We start from the raw sequence: 23121 nt of genomic DNA on the forward strand, positions 1-23121 counted from the left end.
TAATATGTGGAATAATGTGTGTCCATCCAGCCAAGGAGTGGTCAGGAAAATTGAACTCTCAGGAAATGTTACCAGAGGTGACCCATGTTTCAAGGTAGCCCTTGTTAAAATATCTGAAAGAAGTATTCCTAGAGGGAGGGGGTACTTCCATAATAAGTAACTATCAATAACATTTCTAATTAGAAGCCTTTTTTGCTTGATGGATATCTAGGATAAATATAAATAATAGAAGTAATTCAAGTGTGTTCTCAAGCAGCTGAGGCATAACACAGAAGTCCTGCTGCAGAAACCTATTTCACTTATTCCAGGTATTTTCTTCCCTTACAGAGATTTTTAGTGTGGCCACATCTTTTAGTCAGTCAGAGACCGTAAGCATGTGGAGTGAGTGAGAAGTTCTGACAGAGGGGCCAAAGAAGGAATCTGTTGCCCAATACATTCATTGGTAGAAGCTCCTCTGCTCTAGTCCTGCTCCTCCATATGGCCTTCAGCATTAGTGCCACATGCCCTCTTGTGGCTGGGGGAAAGGTGTTTCCATTTCTCAGGAGGGGTGAGGCATATCTTAAAATATGCAGAATGATGGACTGCCCCCTGAGGCAAACCTGCTACTGTGTACCGTGGAAGAAAAGCTGAGAAGGGTCTAGGCAACACCTTGTCAAACAAAATCACAACAAAAAGGAAGGAATGTATTTTCAAAAAGTCTGTCGGTGATTTTATATCTCTGCACCAGAGAATTACAAAAAGCACTGTAAGACAGCCATTTATTATACGTGCTTGGATTTAAAATGGAGCAGCTCTGCGTAATGAAGGAATCATTACTGAAATAAAACCCAATGGAAAGATCATCTCCTGTTTTATCTTTAATATTAATTTGAACTGCCAAAAAATAGAGATATTTGCAGAATACTAGAATAGTGCGAGGCCATAGAAAATAGCATAATTCAAAAATTTAGACTGGAAGTAAAATTAAATGAGCCTCTTCAATTTTTTTACAAATTTCTGTCTTTTTTTCTTTTTGTAAACAAATAGTACTTAATACACAGATGCAGGTATCATAACAGTTTTTACATGAATCAAAAGATAGTATCATAAACTATGAAGATGATAACCTGAAATGAGCAGTGTTTCATAGGTTGGACTTGATGATCTCAAAGATCTTTCCCAGCCTAGTTAATTCTGTGATTCCCATCATAGTCTAGATACAACTGAAGTAACACACAGGGAAAAATAATTTAAAGTAATGAGTAATGATTTCCCCTGTGTTTAAAAAGGGAGAATTTCTACACTGAGCTAAATAAAGTAATTTTCACATAGTAAATATCTGTCATACTTTCCCCATAACCCCTCTGGAGCCATCTTTTCAGCCATGCCCATTTATATGAAAAACACATATTCACTCCCCAGACTAAACAACTCTTTAACTCATTGGAAGGAATTTTGAAAGATGTGTGTGTTTTTGAGAAGAAAGGAGACTGTTGTCTGAGTAGGAAAACACAAAGCTGGGATAAGACTTCACTGATTTACAGCCTGGTTTTTGGTAGTTGGATCACATGGGCATTTGGTCAGACTACATGTCTGACTGTGTGTCTTTTACTTGAATATCCACGGTCGCTTCTGATCCACTCATTCTGGTTGAAATTTGTGGCAGGTTTTGTCTTTTCCTCCTCAAGCAGAAATAAATTATACTTCCAGCTCCAACTGTTGAAAGGGATAGAAGAATGAGCAGCCAAATGATGCCAGCAGAAAGTACTTTCTCCATTTTCTCTTCTGTGAGGATATACAATGGAATAAAGGTTAAAAGATTTCAGAATTTAGTAATAAATTCTTCTATTACAAGAAAGCAAAAAATTTCAATGTGCACGTAGATTTTCAGTTCAACATGTGCTTTGGTTTTGTTTTTTTACCAATAACAAACAAAATATAAATAAATCTGATCAAAGCCCGATATTAAAAATATAAACATAAAAGTAAATCAGTATTTACTTCAGGGTAATCTCTACATCCTATATTGAGATACAGAGTAAAACTTTATGGACTTTTTATTTTTAAACAGTCTCAAAGCAAATACTATGAAACGACATAATTCTATTCCTGTTTTATTTTAGCATGCTCTTATTATTTTACTTAAAAGGAAGTATGCTTACCTGTATTTTCTGTTGACATTTCTTTGTTTTCAGGAGCTTTTGAAAGGAAAAAAAATGTTTATTTTGAATGCTTAAAAAAAAAGGCATTTCAAAGTTCCTAAGTACCAGTATTTCTGACAATTCCCTCTGAATTCATGTGTTGATGAGAGTCACTCTTCCGGAGGGGTGGAACTAAGCGCGTGTAAAACTCTAGTAGAATGATTTGGTCTTTCATCCCAAGAGCATCTGATTTCCTCAGTCATGATACCCAAAACAGCATGTAGAGACAGATTTCTGTTATTTCAAAAAATGTTTTCAAATATGTTTATTTCTGAGAATCTCCCCACAGTATCCTTAGTCATTTTAAGGTATTTCCTGAAAGGATGTCTTGAGTGTTAGCAGTGCATCGGGAGCATTTTACCTGAGCTGAAAAGACTTTTCTATTGTTGTAGCCCCTTCTGTCAGAGACCATTCTATGTCCATGTGGTTCCTATGGTAATTGGTCTTTCTGAACTTAGCAGGTAATACAAAGGTGAACAGAAATATGAAGTTTAACCAAACAAAATGTCCAGGTTCTATACTACTTTGATTTAATGTCAGTTGGTAAACTAATTTATGCATTTTCTTACAGATGATAATTTTTCGATCAGGATACTATCAGTATTTTATTAAACATGATTCTATCATATTGTAGATAAATAAAGAGTGCCACTAGAATGTTTGCCATGCTATTCCTGTAATCCATCAGATCAGTGGTCAGTAAGGAAAGGAATCACCAATTCCAGCATTTCTACAAGACAGTTTGCATTGCACTCACCAGAACAAGATTTTCTTTGACAATACATTCAGCTGAAATTAGACAAAGTGTTGCTTTTGAGCTTAGCTTTCACCTAAACTCAGGGGCCTGAAGTATTTATGATGGCTGCACAGTGCTGATGGTAGTTCTAGAGGATGTAGGGGAGATGCTGCCTTCTGAGAAGGCAGTCAGAAACCATGTGGGTCTTGTCAGTATTTAGGCAGACATTAGAGTCAAATATTACTTACTTTTAATTTTTTTACAGATATATCCTTTTTTGAAAGAACAGAGGTTGGTATTCCAGGAGCCAGATAATGCACATAGTTCTCCACAGTCTTTAAGCCTTTGGTTTGATGGTTCTCCCAACTGCCAGTTGACAAAATCCATTGCAGATTTATCTGTCCATACCCACTGTCCTAATATTAAAAATTAACATGCATGTATAAAATAATTGGATCTACACAAATAGAGTGAGTTGTAATGGAGAAAACAAAAATTTATGCATAACTAGTTAAATGTTTCAAATATAATTTTAAGCATATTTAGGCATAATTTGAAATAAACTTTTTGCAATTTTTATATGTATATAAATGTACTTTTAAGTGTACAAAGTTGATTTCTTTTTCACATAACATGAAATTTCATTTGCTAGGGTAATGTGATGAAAGATATTACCTCTGTCATTTTTCTTTAGCCCTACCCAAAAGTTCAATGATTTTCCATGGAGTATCTTAATGGTTTCTGACAGAAAATTTGTTTCACTGTAGTCTCCTACTGATACCAAATCAGCACCTGAAAAAATATTAAGGAGCACATCACAGTGGGTCATTTTCTTAGAGCTCAAGTCAATAAACAGATAAAAGATATGCAAAAGTATATAAAAGACACAAACTCTTTTATATTATTCACTAGTCTTGTTGTGGGTGTTATATCACCGTATGATATTTTTTTGAGCATAACTGTGTGTTGTTGGATGGATGCAAATCTGCACAAAGGTATGGATTTTCTGAAATTTTCTGGATTTTTTTTAGTCTTTGCTGTTTTAGAGAAGAACAGTGGCTCTCCTGCAATACTTTTTGGACAGGTCTGACCACATCCCAGACTGTGGTGCTAGTAAGTTGAAACAGGTACATGTGATGTAGTCACCACCATGCTTCTTGCCACTACAGCTTTGTTCCTCATTGGTGGCTGGGCAGAAGTTTTGGCAGTGCCTGATGATAACAGGTTAGGTAGGATGTGTCAGTAAATGGAGGTTGCAGTCCAGAAGATGTCCAGAAGTTGATATATATTTGTCATGTGCCCTGGCATTGGAAATACACAAAGCTGTGTTGGGAGTACAAGGAAATGACCACCTTCCTGGCCTGGCCAGTGGGTAACAGGCAGGCAGAAGTGTAGGAATTTAGAACATAAAGCAGTGTCCAGTTGTAACCTTTCATGCTGGTTATTAGTGTAATGTTTACTTTTTGTAGTAATTATGTGATCCATCTTTCTACAAAACCACTCCAGGAATTCTGTTGCCATATAGCTGTAGAGCAAAGTGACTTTACAAAGCTATTTTTTCTGTTTACTCAGTCATAGGTCAGTGTTTTCAGATATATGAGGAAGTGCCTTTGGAAATGTATAGGATGTTTCTTATTCTTACTCACACTAAAATATGTGTTGCATTGCACCAGTTCTCAGAAATGTGGAGCAAAGTGTCTTTTCCCTTCTCTGATGAAGGTACTGCTCTTCTTTCCATGGGGGCAGCATGGGGCTGTTGTGCAGCCCCATGCCCCCCCAGAGCAGGTGTGCACACCCAACTGTTGTGTTTTGCTGGTTCATGAAATATAAACAACTCCTCATTTGTTGTCCAGCCACTGAGATCCACTTAATGAACTGTGCCCTGTAACTAACAAACACAACTATCCTATGACTTTGTGTCTCCTAGATTGCACTGCATGTGGAGTCCTTTTAGCTTGGGGAAGGGAAAGACAATTCAGCTGCCTATGCCTTAGTGGGTCTGTAAAAGTGTTTATATTCCTATCTAATTATTTTATGCCATAAAACTAGTAGAAATTTAATATTTTTGAGGTACTCGTATTTCACCTGAAATTTGAGATGTGAGATGCTGCTGTCTCTGACAAAAGTTATGTTTATTGTGCAAAAGCATGCTCAGAAAATCAACTTAAAAAAGCATTAAATGTGAAGTTTTAAAGTAATTTGAGGTTTGCTTAGTAATATTATCCATTATTTTATGTGTTTAATAACATCATCAATCTTTCTAAGACTAAATACTCACCCAGTCGGGCACATTCCTCGTGAGCTTGAGACCACCTTCTTTTCTTGGAGGCCTCAAAGTAATAGCAGTGACCAGAGAACGGTATCCAAGATTTGTGTCCTCTTGATTCAGGGCATTTTCCAGGAAGTTGTGGGGGTTCAGTAGGGGCCATTACTGATAAGAGATCAGGTAGTTGGAGTCCAGCTATTTTATATAATTTGTTTTTCCCATTATACTAGTATAGTATGACAAAACCAAATAACTATGTTATGTTTGTAATCTTAGAGGAAATTAGGCCTGTTCTAAGAAGAGCTTGAATATGGTTCTGACTTTCTGTTTGAGACAATATTCTCCTTCATATTTATTTATCAGTGTGATTTGACCATATCAAAACCTTATAAAACCTTACAGTAAGGTTTGTGATTCACTGTGATTGTGAATGAAAGTGTTGGTATAACTAAGCATAGCTTTCAGGGCTTTTTATTAAATTGCATCCTGGATACATTCCATAGTGACTGATACAATAGGAAGATTTTGGATGGATAGATAAATACAGATGGAATGTAAATTATATATTCTGCCAAAACCTTTTCTTCCTGTAAGTCTTCCACAGTGGAAGACTTACAGGAAGAAAAGGTAATTTGCTTCCCCCTAAGGAATACTTAACTCTCAAATGAGATTTCCAGAATCATAAAGTTAAAAGAGACAATATATAATAATTTTGAAGCTTTTTGTCATATTAAAACATCTTAGAACATAATTTGCCATGTGACTTAAGTTTGCTAATGATTCAAGACCTTCCGTGAAGTTGAAAAATTCAAGAATAAAGCTAAATCTTGAAATAATATTTATACTTATTTCCATATGAATTACACAAGAATGTGCTTTCCAAGGGGTTATTTAATTTATCTTTGAGCTCATAGGTGACATGAAGCTGATATATTGTTTTTGACAGATATTAGTCCTGTCTGTTCTTAGCAAGTTGTAGTGCTGGTGATTTGCTGATTTGTCCAGAGTATTTATTAAAGACTTTGGTACTGATGAAATTAGAAGGTTCTCCTTGCTGTATTTAAGTCTGTCACCCCTTTCCAACTAACATCAGACACCCAGAAAAATTAAATTCCATCCTGTAAGGCTCATTTTTAATATTTAGTATTGATAATATGGTTTCTCATAGTCTTTGGTGTCTTAGTCTTTTGCCCAACTCCAGTCTTTTCTTTAAATTATTGTTACCCGGTGATCTGAAAACCCAAGTTGACCGAGAAGCTTTTCAAACTTTGATACCCCAAACTGGATACAGAATTTCCTATAATGCCTAATAAAACCAGATCCTATAGCAAGAGAATTACTTTTCCTAATAGGATGAATAGTTTAAAAAAGTGTATATTCAATCCGTTGGTTGTTAGGCTTTTGGTAATTACTATGAATCAGTTAACTTTGGAAAGAATTCATGTCAATATTTAGAACTAGTTAGGTAATCCTCTCTTCCTGTATACTGGTGTATTAACAAAGTATTTTTCCAGTGGCTTATTGCACTATACAGCTTCTAGTCAAGATGCATGTATGGAGTTACTCACCATCTGATGTTTTACAGACAGAAAAGAATTTTTCCTCACAAGAAGCTGTCTTCCAGGTGCCATCAGTGTCTAGGTAGACACATGCTAGTGTCTGCTTTGGTTCTCCACTGGCCCAGTTGCTGTAAACTAAACTCCACCTGTCAGTCCATTGATACTTGCCATTGGTCTGGAAGTAAAATCTGTATGGTAATTTCACATTTGCTTACAGTGACACAGCTACTATACAGCATCCTCAAGAGGACTCTCATAAAACCTGTGTTGAATCATCTGCTTACAAGTGCATCTTCTTAGCTTGTAAATGCTAACTGACTAAAATGTACAATGTCTGTCATCCACAAATGTAAATGCCTCCAAAAAATAACTAACATTAATTCAGAGCATTTTTTCAAGCATTTGGAAATGGAAGGGAAAAAAAGGGGGGCATGAGAGAAGGCATAAAATTAGGAGTGAGATAAGATATCCTGTTGGTATGACCACCCAAACATCTGCATGGAGAATGGGAGTGTGTGTGGGAGTGCTCTTAAGCAGCTCTGATCACCATTGCTCTTGTTGTAGTTGTCGTGACTGTGATTCATGATGAAGAGTGTTGCCTGTCAAAACACACCTACCATCCAAATGTTCACCCTCTCCTGTCATACAACTGATGTAGACATCTCACAAACAGAAGGGAATTTTTTTCCATAATATTCTAACTTCTAATGGGAGCAGTTACGCCAATTGTATTGTCAAATTTAAAAAACAGAGCCATGGTCAATATGTACCATGTGATATAGCCTCAATATTCCTTTTACTAGTATTTACCCCAGTTTCTATTCACAGCTGTAGTTTGCTATTGCTACCATAAATAAGACCATTCTAGTAAAATGTGTGAGCATAAAAACACACATAAAAATTGTTCCTTGTCAGGTGACAGGTGTGTGACCTCTGATACCTTGTCACTGATCACTGAGGTACATAAACACGTGGCAGGAATGCAGGATGTACATTGTGCCTGGAATCACTTTTAGATTAAAATCAACTCAAAATGTAGGAAATTTTACAATTTATATCTGAGATACTTTAAATGACTTCGAACAAGGCACTATGCTGTTGTATACTGGTTTTACAAGAACATTTCCTTGTGCTAAAGGAAACCTTTACTGATGAGTCTTATTTGAAGATTTCCAGTGAAAATGGCTTTTACATTGATGCAACATGCTGTTTTCAGCACTACACTGGCAGAAATCCCAATGGGCCACAAGATGAGAGCATGAAGTAAAATCAGGTTCTGTGTCAGCCTGACTGTGTGTATGCAATGCCTTTATTCTTACCCTGTTGCTGTTAAGACCAATCCACAGGGGCTCTCTATATTCCTTTGCAAGTAGGAACAACTGGGCCTGGCTATGTGGGTCTAAAATGCTGGCAAGTTCTGAGGCATTGTTATTGCAGTTTTGGTGTGCTTCCTCCCAGTTCATTTTGGAATGGGTTACAGAATAGCTAATCCCACTTGAAGAGGCAAAAGCAAAGTCCAGCACTGTTGCTGATGATTTAAAAAGTTCAGGATCTGTAGGAAGAAGGAAAAAAAAAACCACCCCACAAGCAGTTAAATCTGAGCAACTGAGTAACATCTTCATATTTGACTTGAGCAATTGAGTAACATCTTCATTATTTACAAACCTAATTTAAAATTACTAATGGAATGGAACATCTTCTCATCTGTTTATAATTAAATATAACATCAAGATAACAGTTCTGATAAAAGAAATGTATTTTCAACCTCTGACAATTTTGAATCAGTAAATGCACAGTATTTTACATAGCAGAGGTAAATTTACCTCATCAAACAAAAATAACACATCTGTCTTGCCTGCTTTTAAAATACTCTTTGCAGCTTAATGACTATAAGGTGTTTATGGATAATGTTAAACTTACTAGTTTTGATGCCCTACAGATCATCATGAACATATGTAACTAAAATTGTTTAGGCTTCATCTATTATAGTACAGTTAAAAAAAAAATCTTTTCCCTTATTCTGATATGTTCTCTCAAAAATATTGCTAAGTAACACTGGGAGGCAAGATGGACCCTCATGTTTTACTGATCCTATACCTAAAAACCAAAGCAAAATGAAACAAACTAAAACTAAATTGAAATAAAGTGTGTTAAACAAGAAAATTTGTTTTAATCCTTATGTTATCATTTTCAAGATTAACGGTACAGAACTCACCACTATTCTTCTGGCATATATACCCTCTGAACTTATAACACTCCTCATTGTTCCATTTTCCTGTGTCATCAGCAGGACCTCTCTTCAGAGAAACACAGTCAAACTGTTGGAAGTAAGGAAAAGAATATACATGCCTATTAGAAGTTATAAAGCAGAGTACTGTAACTGAGTAGTTTTCAGTTTGTTGGTGGTTTTTTTTTGTTTTTTTTTTTTTTTTTTTTTTTTAGGGTTTTTTTGTTCTGGTGTTGTAGGGTGTGTTACAACTCTAGAGACACCTTTCATTCATCCTTCCCTGTCCTTTCTGACCTCCCTTGTGGTGGTCATTTCCCCTGTTGTACACTGTTCAGCACAGCTTGCTTCTTCATTTAGTTATTTTTCAGGAGAAATACTTTAAAACATTATTATTTTTAAGAACTTAATTCCACATTATCTATCCCAACTAACAGGTAACTATTAGTAAGGTTTTGAATAAGAATGAAATAGGGGTTGTACTTTGTATTTCACTTGCAAAGACAGCTATAAATAGTGCTGATTCTTGACAAAATCTCCTAGATTACAGTCCTTGGCAGACCTCTCATCAGTTCTAGATCTTAGAATTTCTCTTTCAGCTACACGAGATCAAGTTAAGAAGCTGAAATTTATTACAAGTTTATTACAAACTGCAATCTCCTCTGCTAAGCTGCCATGGGGTAATTGTTGGGCATTTGAAAAGAATCCTCTGAAGGAGAGAGCTGTTGGTGTCTTGAAGGTGAAGGAGAAAAGCAAGATGTACCTTTGCACATTTTTTTTTCCTGCTTGGTATTTCCTAGTGTTATTAGAGCTGCAGTGGAGCTATGGCCTGTGCAGTGTCATTTATGTCTTCCTGCATGCCTTGACCAATGGCTACATGGGGAAGAGCAACATGAATTGGCTCAGGTGAAGATTAAGCTGGTTGCCCAGATCCCTGACTTCTCTAAAGGTATGGATACAAAAATGGTGGGAGAATAGACAGTGAGTGGAATGATATATTGTGAAGGGCAAGTTTGGAAAGCAAGATATGGAAATAAATAGAAGATAGACAATGTGGCTGTGCCTGCATTGGTATGGTTATTTTATTTACAGCATTATGAGGTTTAATTTAAGTGCTAGCAGTGGAGGGGGTTTGGTGGGCTTTGGAAGTAGTTGACATCTACTGGCCCTTAGTAATTCAATTACAATTTTAAAAAGGGAAAAAGTTAAAATGCTGAACTCTTTTCTTCTTACATCCTCTTCTCCTTCCTTCACAGACATGAAAGTAATTGTGTGTTGACTTCTAAAATTCTAATGTTGCATTTATATTCTCTGAAAAATTAACAATTTACTATGAAAAAGAAAGTAACTTTGCTAATTTTATTCAGTATATCCAATCAATTCTTCAATCTGTCCATTGCTGCAATTATGCCAAATACTTTGACAAAATTACAGCAATGCCATTTTATGCTCTGAAATAGCTGCAATACTCAAAGATTGAAAGGTTTTATGTCTAGTCCCAGAGTAAAGATAGATGACCAACCAATGCAGAAGGCTGGGGCAAGGTCTGCAGTGAAGTGAGCTGCTTACTGGGATTGGTATTGCTCCTCAGATTTGAACCTGATGGCAAACACTAAGCAACATTTACCTGTTGCCGATTTTGTCCATCTTCTGGATGCAGACTGTCATACAAAATAGGTTCTACAAGTTTTGGGGAACCTTTAGCCCAGTTTGTATATGAGACAGCACTTCCATCAGACCAAACAAAGTTGAGTTCACTGAGCAGATCATTCAAGCCAATCCAAAGATCATTTGAAGCATCCTTCAAATGGTACGTGAGAAAAGCTAGAATAAAAAGCCAATAGAGGAGAAAATTATTGTGTTACATGATCATCAAAACATCAACTCATAAACAAATACTTGACTAGTTTTTTCATTAAAATATTATAAAAACATTTTAATTATATTTGATGAGAAATTTACCTGATTTCATTATTTCAAGGTTATGCCAAGCCCTTGCCCATGAAAAATTTCAAAGATTCAAAGTGTTTGGGAACAATGAAGCAAGATTGGAAAGAGGAAAGGAAAAAAAAAGCCTGTCTGACCACCATGATATCTAAAGAGTTCACTTACTTCAGCAGTTAGGATGAGCCACTTGACTGATGGAAATATGTACAGCTGCAAATGGAAGCCAGGGAACACAGGCAAGGTGAAAATCTGCCTTTCCTCTGACATTATACTGATTTAAGTTGCAAAATTTAGGCAGAGGTACAAATGCATATCCCTTTCTATTTGTGGCAAAAACAGACTGTGCATTCTGTTTTTTTCTCTGTGCCTAAAGCCATAAATGCCAGATTCAGATTTTTAATTTTATCCTAATTCATGCCTATAAATAATGTAAGACACTTTGCATGTAACATAAAGAAGCAACCCTTAGCATCACTAGCATGCCCCAAACAGATTGTTCAGTTCTAAAAACATTTCATGCCATGGCCATTTAACCATAATTTGAATACACAAATTATAAAAAGCATATGTTTACATACTGACACTTGGCTTCTTTGCAGGAAACGTCCACTGTATACAGAGTAAAGGCTCTCTATTACCTAAGGGGCTGTTGTACTCTACCTTGAACTTGTTCGTTAGGTATGCTTGCCAAGTCTCCTCCAAGGCTCATGCAAACTCTTCTTCCAGTACTCCAGTAATCATAGCCAGAGCCAAAAAATTTGTAACACTAGGGAAAAATAAGTATAGACTGTTAGAGTGACAGGAGACAGGACAAAGAATTTAGGTATGAATTACACTAGTTTAAGTAAAAATCAGCCTAATTCAGATCCCCAAAATATTTTTTTTTTCAGTTAACTTGGATCTGGAGCCAAATCAAAACCATTTACAAGTGTTAAATTTGCTCTCTGTCTTTCTGCAAGGGATTGAGAAGTCACAACAAAACTCAAATAGCTATTTACAAACTATGGTAGGAGTCTGATGAAAATCTAATGTTTTAACTAACTTAGAGATTTCTAGAAGCCATACACCACCACAAGTGAAAGACAAAGTTCTAACTGTAGGAAAAGCCCAGCCCAGGTATGGAATTGCTGGAACTTTCTGAAAACCCTTTTTGACCTGGTGCCTGTGGTCAGAGTACTCTTGTGTCTATTCAACCTTTTTCACTATACAGCTCTCTTATTAATGGAAGTATGTGACTCTTAAAAGCTGTGTAGCCATCACATTACCAATACATATTCATCCTCAAAGGTTCTGATTATTACCAGTGTGCCTCATGTGCCCTCCATGTTTGCAGCTCACCCTCTGCTCTGTGTCATGCCAGTAGCACAGTCAGAGAATTATCTTGCAAGGTTGGTGGAAAATAATAACTTTGAAGACTGTAACCTGGCATAAACTCACCTGGTGTGATATCTGTGGGTGCCTTCATAAAAATGTATTAGGAAAGAGTACCCTCACTTATTAAGCACATAATTTTTTCCCTTTTGGGAAGAGGCAAACATTTCATTGAAGCCTGTTTAGAAAAAAATTGTCCTTTTTCTGATTTGTTCCATCTCAAATGACTGATTTTGTGCTATGCCCAGTGCTTTCAGATGAATTCAGTTCTTCAGTTTTTTGAAACATATATACAATGTAACTGTTTCCCCAGTGTGCCTCAGGTGACCACTTCTCAAGAAAACAATTAAACATCTGTAAAACCACAATTTTGCAGTAATTAGCCAATGGGTTCATTTTTTAATGCAACTGACAAAACATGTCTGAGAGACAAAAGGCCTCTGGTGTATCTTTAAGTATCTTCCCAAGCAGTAATATCATTGTGCTTAGATGAAAGTATCATACCTGATTTTTAAATAAAATCCAACCTGCAGGACATCCTCCAGGAGGTGAAGGTACTGCTGAAGGAAGGGTTTCGTTTATAAAACTTCTGTGCCTCTCACAGATGTAGCCATTGGAAAAACCACAGTTGACATCATTCCACAAGCCTGAAATCAATTAAAGTTTAGGTACTAAGGCTCTGAGTAAGATTGAAATTTGTGGGAAAGTGAACTGGTTTCTGAAGTTCAGAAGCAATCTGCCTGGGAATGTGGGATAACCTGCATTAGCTCAGCTCTACCACCCCTTGTCCCTGTATACAGGGGCACTTTGGTCCTGCTGTGGCTGGGGGAGAAGTGGCCAGATGAGATGGCCTCTCAGTGAAACCCTCCCTAGCAGCTTTGTTGCACTGAAAGATGCAAGTGTCAAGTAATGCTGAATCAGTGAAAGCACTAAGGAATGTGAAAATCTATATATGTTCTGTTCTTTTGCTAACAATTCTCTTATTATTAAAAATATTATCTAATTATTAAAAAATAAATTATAAAACAATTACTATAAGTTCAAATACTTTCTATTAATAGGAAATATTTTCAATTAACTATTATCTAATTATAATAATTTTTAAAAAATAATGGCTGTTGATTTGAATTGAACATTTTCTTTGTGCAGCTGAAACATCAGTGATGAAATTGCCACTGCATTTCCCATTAAAATAAATTTCTTAGACTCCACTTTTTTGGATAATATTGCCCCTGAAGAAACCTCAGATATGAAAACCATTCTTTATAATGCATATTTCTTAAAATTTCTGGTAAAGAATGGGTGAAAATTGACAAGAGATTTTAAACAAACATTGGAAGATCAGCAGCCATAAAATTACTTTACAAACCATAGTTGTGTAACTCACCATCTTTTTTATTTAAAACCACACAATTTTCTTGAGCTTGTGCAAAGTTGGGCTCACCCTGTGCCCAAGCTGCATAGTGCACTGGGCTTCCACTCATCCAGCTGAAAAACAGAAGTGGTTGCTGAGACAATGTCCATGAAACAGTTGAGAAAAATCTTCCTTAACATACTAAAAATATTTTTTAAAAATTACAGCTGAGTCTCTCTGTAAATTGAGTTTCCATTAGGATTAAAAGACCTTATATAAAGAAATCCCTTCATATCAAGTAAAAGACAAAAGTACCTTTAATTTTAACAGATATTATCGACATATTCATAGCATACAAAAGTTCCATTTAGAACTGTGCTTGTACAGTGTAGTTTAACCAAGAGAGAGCACACATTCCAACAAGCATCATCACTCTCTGAATCTGCATTTAAGTCCTTTGCAGTGGTTCCTCCAGAAGGAACTTTGGCAGTTCAATATTCCTACAACTGCTCTTTCTGGATCTTAATGTAGTTTATTTACCTACCTGAATTGTTGATCAGCATTCTGGATTAATCCTATGAGATATGAGTTCAGTTTGCCATTTTTTAAGATCTAAGCATAAAAGTATATTTTTAATTAGAGTTTTATAATATTTATTAGTCATCTAATACCCAAAAACCCTGTAACTATTTTTCCATAGATGCAAAGAATTGAATTCATATTCTTTAAGTGATTGTGCACCATCACCTGAGATACCGTACAACTTACAATTTTGCTTTATTATTATTTTTGTTGATACGTTCCCATTTTTGGCTGAATTACTGGTAGGATCAAATCTCTCAAAGTTCTGTTCTCAATTGAAGAAGAAAAAGTCATAGAAGACTTGAGTAAAACATTAAGGGTAAAATTTTGGATCCTTTTCTGGTTGTAAGCAGCCAGATCCTTTTCAAATTGTCTGAGCTCTCCTCCTGTCATATCCTTTCCCACACAATAAAAGCAAACATCTAATAGTGTGGCTCAGAAAGGTGGTACTGTGGCTATGGTGGTATTAGCAAACCAAGCAGGATTATGGCAGAGGTTTGAGGTACCATCCATGCTATTTAGTTGTCAGCATTTCCCTCCTGTTCTTCATGGTGTGTGTCATGGTACAGGAAAACTGATCCATGAAGGGTTGTTGGAATGATCAGTCTAACCTGGACCAGCCTTTCTTTGAAAAGCTGTTTTGGAGAGCAACATGACCATCAGGTAGGACCATCAAAGCTACACTGGCAGTTGCCTGCCTGATCTATGGGCAGCACTGGGTTCTAGTATATGATATTCAGAGTAGAGGCAACCACCCAGTCAGAAGGAGTTTTCTGAGAATACACCTACCCTGCCTGTTCATTGCTCCTTATGTATTTGCTCACAACTCCATTCAGACTAAAATAGACAAGAATATACCCATCCTAGTAAACAGTAAATTCTTTTACTTTTTTTTTTCTTAAGTGAAGATTCATTTAGTAGAATAAATATTTTTTTCATAGAATATTTAAACCTAATCCTAATAAAATTTTAACAGTAGTGATACTTGGTAAAAGTTGTAATATTATGCAAGAAGGACATTCTTCTGCACTTCACAAGCAGAGGATATGTACAAAGGGTATATAAACCATGTAGTGCATAAAATAACAAAATCTCCCCTTACATATTTCCACAAAAATTTTCTTTCATTGTTATTTCCAATAGTAGCAAGATTTCCATGATTGTTTCTGCAGAATGTTCTGGCTTTCTCCATAGAGGTCTTTTCTGGGCTGAAAAAATATTGTTTGTCTCCTTTTACAATCCAGCCATCTTCTGTGACTTCATATGCTGCAACACAGACAAGAAATCTCTGCATTCTTCTCAGTTCTTACACAAAGCTGGTGGTGTTACATTGCACCACCCTTCAGGTAAGTGAAAATAAGAAGAAGCTTACTGGTAGAAGGGCCCAGAGGTTCTGGTTTCAAGGGTGTCCCTGTAATGAAATGGGATAAAAAAAGATGATGTAAAATATTTCCCAAACATTGAGCCACTATAAGTGTTCAATTAATGGAAATTTTTTTAATGTCTATAAACTTTTCACATTTTAAATATTCAGTGCAGAATATAATTATATGGTATCTTTGGTGCAAATTTAAAATGGATGCTTGGTGAATAAAAGATGTATTACAGGCCTACATCTCTGTCTTGGTAGATTTTTGATAAGTGCATCTTGAATATCTTGAATATTGCCTAAATTAGATGGCTGAAGTTAGTCTGAATGAATATTTGTTTCTCTAATGAATGAATATTTTCTCACTAAATAGAGAAAAAACTCCAACGTTGGTAGATTTTGAACAATTCTTTACGGACATTGTGTTGTATTTGAACAAGAAATTCAAATACTAAACAAATTTTTGTTTTTTACTTTCTATTTCTATTATTTGTATTTAATATTGTGTTAGTATTTATTTGTTAGTTAAACTTTTTTCTGTGTAGCTGCTTCAACATGAATTACATTACCACTTTTTGAAAAATAATTTAAACAAAAAATTTCCACATCACATGGAGTGTGATATTGGAGAAATGTTTCTCTAAACAGGCAAGGCCAAGAGCTATAAAAATGTGAAACAAATGTCAACTTTATCATCTCCAGGCCATCTGAATGGGGCTCTGAGCAACCTGGTCAAAGGTTGGGAGTTGGAACTGGATGATCTTTAAGGTCCTTTCCAACTCAAACTATTCTGTGATTCTATGTATTTTCTGTACAGGAATTTATTGCAATGTTTGTCTTGCTGTATGTGTAATTACATTTTATGAAGTGTGTGAACATATGCTTGAGTTAAAAAAGAAATATGTCAGCTTTTAAAAATAATCTATTGTATGATTGGTTACAACCTTAAGAAGAAAACACTTGCAAGGTTTAAAAGAAAAAACCCCTAATATATCTGTTCTGGAAGTATGAAGTAATCTATTTCAGCATGCCATTATGCACTGCTGACTAATGATGGCAATTTCTTCAGGCTTCAATTTCTGCCATTCATATGCTACTACTAATTAACAGTAAACAGCTACTATTGACACTTTGCTAATGATTTTTAGCCATGGTGATTATGCAGGTGAGAACTCACAAAGGAACTTAGCAGGAAAAATATCTTCACAACATCTCTCTGAGATAGAGGTCTATGATTATTGCTTTATAAGTATAAGAAGCTGAGACTATGCCTTGGTTAGAAAATTGTTTTGAATAATTCAGTAGCACAGAAATGATGTCTTTTAGAAAAGCAGTAATTGAAACTAGTGTGAAGGAGCCCAGGGAGCCACCAGAGGAACATTGCTCTTACTGTGGGAAGTAAAATATGTAGCCCAACACATAGCTATTCCTCTCTAATTTCACTGAATATTTTTCACGACAATAGCTGAGGAAAAAAAAAACCAGAGAAGTAGAGATTTTTCTACTAGTATGTGATGAAGATGTGAAACTGACTGAAATTTTGAAGATTTCATTACCATCTTCTTGTTACAGCAGGCCTTTTGTTGCAAGCTTGTCTTTACCTGTCATCTTACAAGAAGACTGATTCTATAATGGTGGTGGTGTTGTTTAATTTAGAGTAGGTGGCTGCTGTGCTGTTGTGTACCAACATTTGAGCAGAGGAGTGAAGTTTCACTTCACAAAGGATATGGAAAGTCAAAATAATATTTTTCTTCTTCTTTTTATCTTTTTTTTTTAGTTTGAATTGTAGTCCTCTCTTCCTCCCTCAGTCAGAATTTCTGTTTTGACAAAAAATAAATCTGCTTTTGTGCAGAGCAGTGAATATTGCAAGGTAAGCTCCTAAGATTGCTTTCATCATATTTTCCATTATTACACAATTACATAGAGAAGTAATTTTAGTAAAGCTTATAATGGAATATACTTTTTATAATGAAAAAAAAAAGTTTATTGTTAACAGCTGAAAGCTTGTATACCAAAGGTCTTGACCTACTTTTCTGTGTGTAAAATTCCAGTGAAATAAACAAAACTTTCTACCAGTATGTAATTTGTAGAGTTTCCTGTTAAGATAGAATGGATTTAACTTGAATTTCTTCCTATGGTGAGATTAGAGTAAAAAGTAACCTACCTTTTTTTATTTCACAAATCCAGTTATGACTGTATTCACAGTGCTCCTTAATCCATGACAAGGAAGGGTTTTCACTGATTGCTCCACAATCTTGAAATGCAGTATCATAAAAATAGTCTCTTGCTTTATCTCTATAATTCACCTACAGAGAAAACATACCTGTGGTTTTTATTTTAATCTACAGGGGAAAAAACTGTCCTTTGTAAGGAATGAGAAGTAGAGCAAAAGTTTCCAACCACTCCTTTTCCTCCTCCTCTAGCTGTGAAGCCAATGTGAGCTACTTAAGTAATTACAAAGATTCTGCAAGAGGAAAGAAAGGCTCAGAGTTTATGCAGCATCTGACTGTAGCAGTCCCACAAAAACTGGACTCAAATGAGTCCAGTTATAAATAAAAAGCAGGAAAAAGTCTCTGGCAATTTATCACCAGAGACTAACAAAACTCAGGAGAGACCTTTCTCATATATTTGTGACTTGGATAATAATTTTTTTAGCTGATAGTTCTTAGTCTTTTATCACTTTTGTGATTGTATAACCTCAGCGTTTATTGGCCTCTTTTGTTTTTTTTCCAATCTAGTATGAAGAATAATGATTCAGAGTTACCCACGTGCAAAATGGGCATTTTTGGAAATTCTTATACACCTTTTTTACACTCCAGTCATGGAAGCTTCATCAGAAAAAAGTCAGAACAGAAGGAAACTGGCATGATGAAACACTCACCGGAGAACCATCACTCCAGGAAAGTCCACCATCAGGATCCAAACACTGCAAACCTATCCAGAAAGGCTGAAATGATGGGGATTTCTTTCTAAAGTATGAAAAAAATTTACAGTGGAAGAGGATATATGTTGTTAGCTCTGCTCAATTTTAAAAGTTACATGGGACAATAACTCTGACACTTATTGAACACTTCAATGCAGAAATCCTAAAAATAAAAAGTACTGTTGGTCAACAAATTCCCATTGGCAAGTACATGAAGCTCACACCTTAAAATTTCCTGCTTTGCAAATGGTTGTATTGAAAACACAGCATTGTATTTTTCTGCATTGATGTCGTGATTATAGCGGTTTTTTTCTCAGAAATAAAATGTTCAGGCTACTAGAAGACAAAATTTGGTTTCAAAATTATTCACTAAACAAACTTAGAATAGGGTCTGTGGAGAAGCATTCAACAAATTCTGTTGTTTGGTTGGTTTTTATCTGAATTTAAAATGTTTGCAGGTTATGACACTTTTTAGGAGCTCCAAAAATTCTTTGAAAACATTACTCACATGAGACATTTTCTCAGTTACTTTTCTTATTGTTGTGGTGAAAACCAATAGATTTAAAATAAGTATCTCAGGAGCAAAACAACAGTACCATTATTTATTACTGTATCATGTGTTGTTACACCAAAATACCAGTTATTAGACAGTTTGCTTCCATACTTTATTAAGTTTTCTATCGCTGTTTGCTCTTCTTCATTTCTAATGGCAGCCAGGTCTCCTCCTATTTCTCTGCAGAAATCTCGGGCTTCAAACCAGGTTTTCTTTTGGTCTTCTTCTCTCACAAAACCCTGTAATGCAGGTAGAACACTGTGTTTTCAGTGTGCTAAACATAAATCTGCTGGCCACCTTCCATAAGAAAAATAAGTAAACCTTCCATTACAATTATACATTACAATATGGATTCAGAAGTAATTGGATGACCTTACTTATCACTGATAGACTGAAAGGTGCAGTGATATTTGAACAGTTGTGTAAAGGCTTGCTACATTGTGCCATTCTGTGATGTTTAGTTGCCTGTTTATTTGTGCTGTCCTTTTTCCCAGGTAGGATTATGGCAAAAAGCAATACTTACTCTGAAGCAGGAATTAGTGCTATTGCTTGTATCCCAACCCAAGGGACATTTGGAAGCAGAAACTGTTTCAGAAGCAGCTGGAAGAGTGACTTTTTCAGCTAATTTTTTGCAGAGAAATTTTGCCTTTACTTCACAATTCTGAACGTCCCATAGTCCAGCTGCATTTCCAGTCCTAAGGGCAACACAACCAGCTTCCTTCCCTTTACGAGATAAAAAAGAAAGTTGAAATGTTTTTTAAAGAAGCTCCTTTGACATTTTTATGGCTCATCAGCATCTCCATATTTTTCTCATAGTGAGGGACCCAAAACTGAACCCAAGATTTGATTTGCAGCCTCACTGGTGCCAAATACGCGTATCAAAGACACTTCAGTTTCAAAGGCAGAATGTTCATATGTGTCAGCATGGATTTGGAAAACAGTTTAGAATTAGGGAACACAGAGAGTTCTGTGGTAGCTTAGATTTATCCAGTGGTAGTGATGCCTTAAAGAACCTAGGAACGAAACACACTTTTGAGAACATGTTATATAGGGGGTAATATAAAGACTGGTCTTTATTGGAGGCCTCCAGGGGCACATATGGAAAATGCCCACAAAATTCCCACCCCACCACAGCGTGACTACAGTTTTATAAGTTTATCATATTAGCATAATTGACAAAAATCACCAATAAGACACATGAGGGGTGTAGTAATTTCCCTCAGTTCAACACTCTCTAAATCAGAATCACAGAATCAATAGGTTCGAAGAGACCTTTAAGATCATTGGGTCCAACCCAGCCCTAACACCTCAACTAAACCATGGCACTGAGTGCCACATCCACTCTTTTTTTAAACACCTCCAGAGATGATGACTCCACCACCTCCCCAGGAAAACCATACCAGTACTTTGTGACTCTTTCTGTAAAAAACATTTTCCTAATATCCAACCTATATTTCCCTTGGCACAGTTTAGGACTGTGTCCTCTTGTTCTGTCAGTTGCTGCCTGGAGAAAAGAGACCAACCCCACCTGACCAAGACCACCTTTCAGGAAGGTGTACAGAGTGACAAGGTCACCTCTGAGTCTTCTTTTCTCCAGGCTAAACACCCCCAGCTCCCTCAGCCATTCCTCACTGGGTTTGTGTTCCCAGCCCCCCTCCAGCCTCATTCCTTCCTCTGGATGTGCTCAAGTGTCTCAAGGTCCTTCCCAAACTGAGGGGCCAGAGCTGGACACAGCACTCAAGGTGTGGCCTCACCAGTGCTGAGTACAGGGGAAGGATGACTTCCCTAGTCCTGCTGGCCACGATATTCCTGATCCAGCCCAGGATGCCCTTGGCCTCCTTGGCCACCAGGGCACACTGCTGGCTCATGTTCAGCTGGCTGTGGACCAGCATTCCCAGGTCCCTTTCTGCCTGGGCACTCTCCAGCCACACCATCCCCAGCCTGTGCAGGGGGTTATTGTGGATAAGTCCAAAATGCAGGACTTGGCACTTGACTTATTAAACTTCATCTTACTGGACTCTGCCCATCCATCCAACCATTCCAGGTCTCTCTGCAGAGCCCTCCTACCTTCCATCGGACTGACACACGCTCCCATCTTAGTTCATCTGCAAATCTACTAATGAACGACTCAATCCCCTCATCCGTGTCATCAATAAAAATATCAAACAGAACTGGCCCCAGCACAGAGCCCTGAGGGACACCACTGCTGACTGGCTCCAGCTGGGTGCAGCACCGTTCACCACCACTCTCTGGCCCGGCCATCCAGCCAGTTCTGAACCCAGCAGAGTGCTCCTGTCTGAGCCAAGGGCTGCCAACTTCTCCTTTGGCACTGTGGGAGACAGTGCCAAAGGCCCTGCTGGAGTCCAGGTTCACAACATCCACAGCCTTTCCTGCATCCACCAGGTGGGTCACTTGGTCATAGAAGGAGACCAGGCTGGTCAAACAGGACCTATCCCTCCTAAACCCCTGCTGGCTAGGTTTGACACCCTGGGCATCCTGTAAGTGCTGCTTGATGACACTTAGTATAAACTGTTCCATAACCTTACCAGGTACTGAGGTCAGGCTAACTGCCCTATAATCACCAGGATCCTCCTTCCCACCCTTTTTGTGAATGGGTGTCACATTGGCTAGCTTTGAGTAATCTGGAACCTTGCCAGTGAGCCAGGACTGTTGGTAAATGATGGAGAGCAGCTTTACAAGCTCATCTGCCAGCTCTCATCCCCCTGGGATGGATCCCATCTGGGCCCATAGATATATGAACATCCTCCCACCTCAGATGAAAACTAAACTTTATTTATAAAAATGCATCTTGAAGCGCTATTTTTCAGCCTTGGTTCCCAGAAAAAACAAGTTAGGACAGGGGCCTTGTATCTCCTGGGCTTTGGAGCTCTGGAATACGTTTTGTCTTTCTGCATAGGAAAAAGATAGGGGAAAAGCACTGGGGCTAGGTTCTAATATCATAATAAGCTCAATATATGTGTAAAGAATACAGAGAATATATAAAAAGAAAAAGGCAAAAATAATTTGGCATCAGTAGAGTACCAGGCATTGCTGCATTCCAGTTTGTGTACAGAACACCTTCACCAGTCACCCACTTGAAAATCCCTTGCTCTTCCATGTCTGAGAGACCAATCCAAAAATACTTCTCAGAGCTCAGACCAATGAGGCTGGTCAGGTAGGCTTGCTCATATCTGAAATGACAGGAGTCAGAGGGGATTAAGCCTCGCTTTCTTTCCATCTTCCACTCCTCAGCATCCAAACTTCACACAGCTAGAATGAATAGATTCTCCATTAAATTTCCTCTTATGGGGAATATGTCGTTTAACTGGGTCCCAACTGCAACAGGGGGTGGAGCTGTGCCATTCTGAAAAACTATTCCTTACAGAACCAAAGTTGCCATTGTCTGTTCTTTCAAATTTAAGTTCTAAAAAACATTGGTGTATAAATTGTTTTTATTAAGAAAAGCCATACTATGTTTATTCATTTTTTTTCTTCAGAAAAAGGATATTCTGGGGGTTTTTTTTGTTTTGTTTTGTTTTCAAAAAGTTTTCAATTATTTTTAAACATTGCAATATTATTGCATCAGATATACAATTTTTAAACTCTTTTCATACCTGTCTGCTATACTTGTTAAATAACCACTGCTCCTTTCACAGGTTTTCTTTGCTTCTGAAAATGTTACAGAGGCATGTCCAACCAGGTAACAGTAAAAACCATATCTTTCCCAACCCTGTCAAAAACACATGAAATAAACTTGCAATTAAAAACAACATACATTCTAGCACTTGAATTTCAATGACTACACATAAGCCAACATATTTTTAATACAACTTAACATGATTTTGTATAAATCTGAATTCCAGTGTACCAGCAGAAATTCAGCTTAGCAAAAGTTCAGTGCAGAAAGAAAAGATTTAATGACTATGAGTCTCACTTTTTCAAAATTAATGGATAAATTTTTACTGGTAAAAAAGCCAGAGGGACACAGAGATGAATAAAGTTATTCTTTGCTTGGAACAATAACAGATTAGTCTGTAATATAGTAGAGATGCTGGCT

At 36.8% G+C, this 23121-nt stretch overlaps 1 protein-coding gene across 2 annotated transcripts in view; it reads right to left on the reverse strand.

The window, feature by feature from the left end:
* Nucleotides 1-662: 662 nt before the first annotated feature.
* LOC103812784 (macrophage mannose receptor 1-like) overlaps nt 663-23121 on the reverse strand; it is a 33201-nt gene continuing 10742 nt past the window's right edge. For both annotated transcript variants that reach the window (XM_050971820.1, XM_009085909.4), the window contains exons 10-30: nt 22679-22794; nt 22107-22255; nt 19588-19787; nt 19176-19303; nt 18470-18557; nt 17753-17894; nt 15592-15630; nt 15322-15485; nt 14182-14249; nt 13671-13771; nt 12788-12930; nt 11573-11678; nt 10593-10789; nt 8957-9059; nt 8061-8293; nt 6751-6916; nt 5195-5347; nt 3592-3708; nt 3165-3332; nt 2142-2177; nt 663-1764 (exon numbers count right to left, since the gene is read on the reverse strand). In XM_050971820.1, the coding sequence (XP_050827777.1) occupies nt 1565-1764; nt 2142-2177; nt 3165-3332; nt 3592-3708; nt 5195-5347; nt 6751-6916; nt 8061-8293; nt 8957-9059; nt 10593-10789; nt 11573-11678; nt 12788-12930; nt 13671-13771; nt 14182-14249; nt 15322-15485; nt 15592-15630; nt 17753-17894; nt 18470-18557; nt 19176-19303; nt 19588-19787; nt 22107-22255; nt 22679-22794 (2817 nt within the window). In that variant the 3' untranslated portion in view covers nt 663-1564. The remainder of the gene's footprint in view (nt 1765-2141; nt 2178-3164; nt 3333-3591; nt 3709-5194; nt 5348-6750; nt 6917-8060; nt 8294-8956; nt 9060-10592; nt 10790-11572; nt 11679-12787; nt 12931-13670; nt 13772-14181; nt 14250-15321; nt 15486-15591; nt 15631-17752; nt 17895-18469; nt 18558-19175; nt 19304-19587; nt 19788-22106; nt 22256-22678; nt 22795-23121) is intronic.

Source organism: Serinus canaria, chromosome 2, assembly GCF_022539315.1.
Source record: "Serinus canaria isolate serCan28SL12 chromosome 2, serCan2020, whole genome shotgun sequence".
Taxonomy (NCBI): Eukaryota; Metazoa; Chordata; class Aves; order Passeriformes; family Fringillidae; genus Serinus; species Serinus canaria.